This window comes from Procambarus clarkii, chromosome 18 (genome assembly GCF_040958095.1).
Source record: "Procambarus clarkii isolate CNS0578487 chromosome 18, FALCON_Pclarkii_2.0, whole genome shotgun sequence".
NCBI classification, from domain to species: domain Eukaryota; kingdom Metazoa; phylum Arthropoda; class Malacostraca; order Decapoda; family Cambaridae; genus Procambarus; species Procambarus clarkii.
This window is the reverse complement of record NC_091167.1, coordinates 2,532,245-2,534,930: the sequence shown is the minus strand read 5'-3', so window position 1 is coordinate 2,534,930 and position 2,686 is coordinate 2,532,245. Positions and strand designations below refer to the sequence as shown.

General features: G+C 45.2%; 1 protein-coding gene across 1 annotated transcript in view; it reads left to right on the top strand.

Annotated features, from left to right (window-relative positions):
• Positions 1 to 280: 280 nt before the first annotated feature.
• Positions 281 to 2,686, top strand: part of LOC123753511 (pregnancy zone protein-like) — a 176,535-nt gene continuing 174,129 nt past the window's right edge. Inside the window, exon 1 of the mRNA XM_069326611.1 lies at positions 281 to 425. Within this exon, the coding sequence (XP_069182712.1) occupies positions 361 to 425 (65 nt within the window). The 5' untranslated portion in view covers positions 281 to 360. The remainder of the gene's footprint in view (positions 426 to 2,686) is intronic.

The following is a 2,686-nucleotide window of genomic DNA, read 5'->3' as shown; positions in this document are numbered from 1 at the left end:
ATGGTGGACGGTGTTTTGCTGCTCTCCTTAGTGCCTTATACCGCAGTGCTTGTAGCTGTTGCATGTTAGTTTTCTTTAAGGTGTGTAGAGGTACTGGGGAATATTCTAGATTTTATAATTGGATGGGGTTATGTTGTCCGGAGGGGAGGGGGTGCCTGAGGGAGGGACGGGGAGGGGTACCTGAGGAAGGGACTGGGAGGAGTTCCTGTGGGAGACACGATGGGGTGGGGGATGATGGGGAAGCCAGAGGAAGTGGGGGGGAACTCGTTTCCTCCGGACAAGGTGAGGGAGAAGAGGCAGCTCCCACAGTCACTTGCTCACCGGCTGCCAGCCAGCCTGGACGTCTCGTTGCCTGTTGCCATGGCGTCCTACCACTGTCCCCGCCTCCTCTGTGTCCTCGCTCTCACCGCAGCTCTCACTCACGGGTGAGTAAACTCTCCTTCAAACACCCTTAACGTTACTAGTTTACATTATTCACCTTATTTGATTTTGAAGAAACATTTGGAAAGTTTGTGTAATTATGACAAATAGGAGGAGCTCCTATATTGTCTTCCCCATGTTCCCGTTCTGTCAGTGGTAGTAACAGGTGTAGGTGGGGCTCCGGTATTGTTCCCCCATGTACCTGTCCTGTCAGTGACAGTGGTAGGTGGGTCTCCTATATTGTTCTCCCATGATAGTGGAACATAGTGAGTTCAGGAGCTGAACTCCAATATCCATTTAACTAAGAACTGTTGTCAGCAGGGCCTACTTTGGCCGTTCCTGTAGCGTAGTGGTCTTCGTCCTCGACTCAGTATCAGGGACTCTGTGGTTCGATCCCCGTACGGAGCAGAAATGGTTGGGCACCTGTTCATGTAGTATTAAATAGGTATTTAGGAGTTAAGTAACTGTTGTGGGCAGTCTGTAACGAGTCGAACCTTTCTGTCCAGGGCGCTACCACTGAGCCACTTGTTCTTAGTCAGTATTAATCCACTTTGTTTTCAAGCTTAATTTTTCCTCAAGTATAAATTGTTACTTGATATATATATGTATACATTATATGTATATATATATCGTCATACGACATATATCTGTAGGTTCGATGTTTAAGTTTTGTCGGTAACTATTTGTAGTTCCAGCGAGTCAACTATTTATTAAGGTGCAATGTGACCATAGACAAAATAATATAATGTTGGAGGAAACTTGTGAGTTACATCAGTTGCGGGACGCATGTAAAACATTGTCATTCATAAACAAGATGTTTCGCGGCTGAACTAACGAGCAATTGGCCATTGTTTGTGGTGGACGGCTCCTGGGGGTCCGTGCCGGTAAACAATGGCCCACGTGTGTCTTCACCCAGCTGGTACACCAGTCTGGAGATGAACACCTTCCCGCACCATCACCCACCAACCTCCAACTCTTCTCCAACACCGACTCATCACATGGTTCATCACATGATTCATCACAATTCTCATCACGTGATTAATCACGAGAATCATCACGTGATTTATCACGGGACTCATCATGTGATTCATCACAGGACTCATGTGATTCAGAGCGAGACTCATCACGTGATTCATCATGAGACTCATCACGGAATTCACTCCGGACTCATCACATGATTCATCACGAGAATCATCGCGTGATTTATCACGGGACTCATCACGTGATTCATCACAGGACTCATCATGGGATTCAGCACGAGACTCATCGCGTGTTTCATTACAAGACTCATCACGTGATTCATCACAGTACTCATCGAGTGATTCATCATGGGACTCATCACGGGATTCATTATGAGAATCATCACGTGATTCATCAAGGTATTCGTAATGTGATTCATCACAAGACTCATCATGTTATTCATCACGAGACTCATCACGTGACTCATCACATGATTCATCACGGGATTCATCACAAGACTCATTACGTGATTCATCATGACTCATCACGGGATTCATCACAGCAACCACGTGATTTATCACGGGACATATAACGTGAATCATCACGTGATTTATCACGGGATTCATCACGTGATTCATCACAAGACTCATCACAGGACTCGTCACGTGATTCATCATGGAACTCATCACGTGATTCATCACGAGACTCATCACGTGATTCATTACAAGACTCATCACCTGATTCATCACAGTACTCATCGAGTGATTCATCATGAGAACCATCACAGGATTCATTAAGGGACTCATCACGTGATTCATCACGGGACTCATTACGTGATTCATCACGAGACTCATCACGTGATCCGTTACAAGACTCATCACGTAATTCATCATAAGACTCATCACGTGATTCGTTACAAGTCTCATCACATGTTTCATCACGGTACTCATCACATGATTCATTACGTGATTTATCACTGGACTCATCACGTGATTCGTCCCAAGACTCATCACGTGATTCATTACTGGAATCATCACGTGATTTATTACGGGACTCATCACGGGACACATCACATGATTCGTCACGAGATTCATCGCAAGGCTCATCACGTGATTCATCACAAGACTCATCACATGATTTATCACGTGACTCATCACGGTATTCATCACGTGATTCATCACATGATTCATCGCGTGAGTAATCACGGGACTCATCGCGTGAGTAATCACGGGATTCATCACATGATTCATCACGGGATTCATCACAAGACTCATCACGTGATTCATCATGAGACTCATCACGGGAT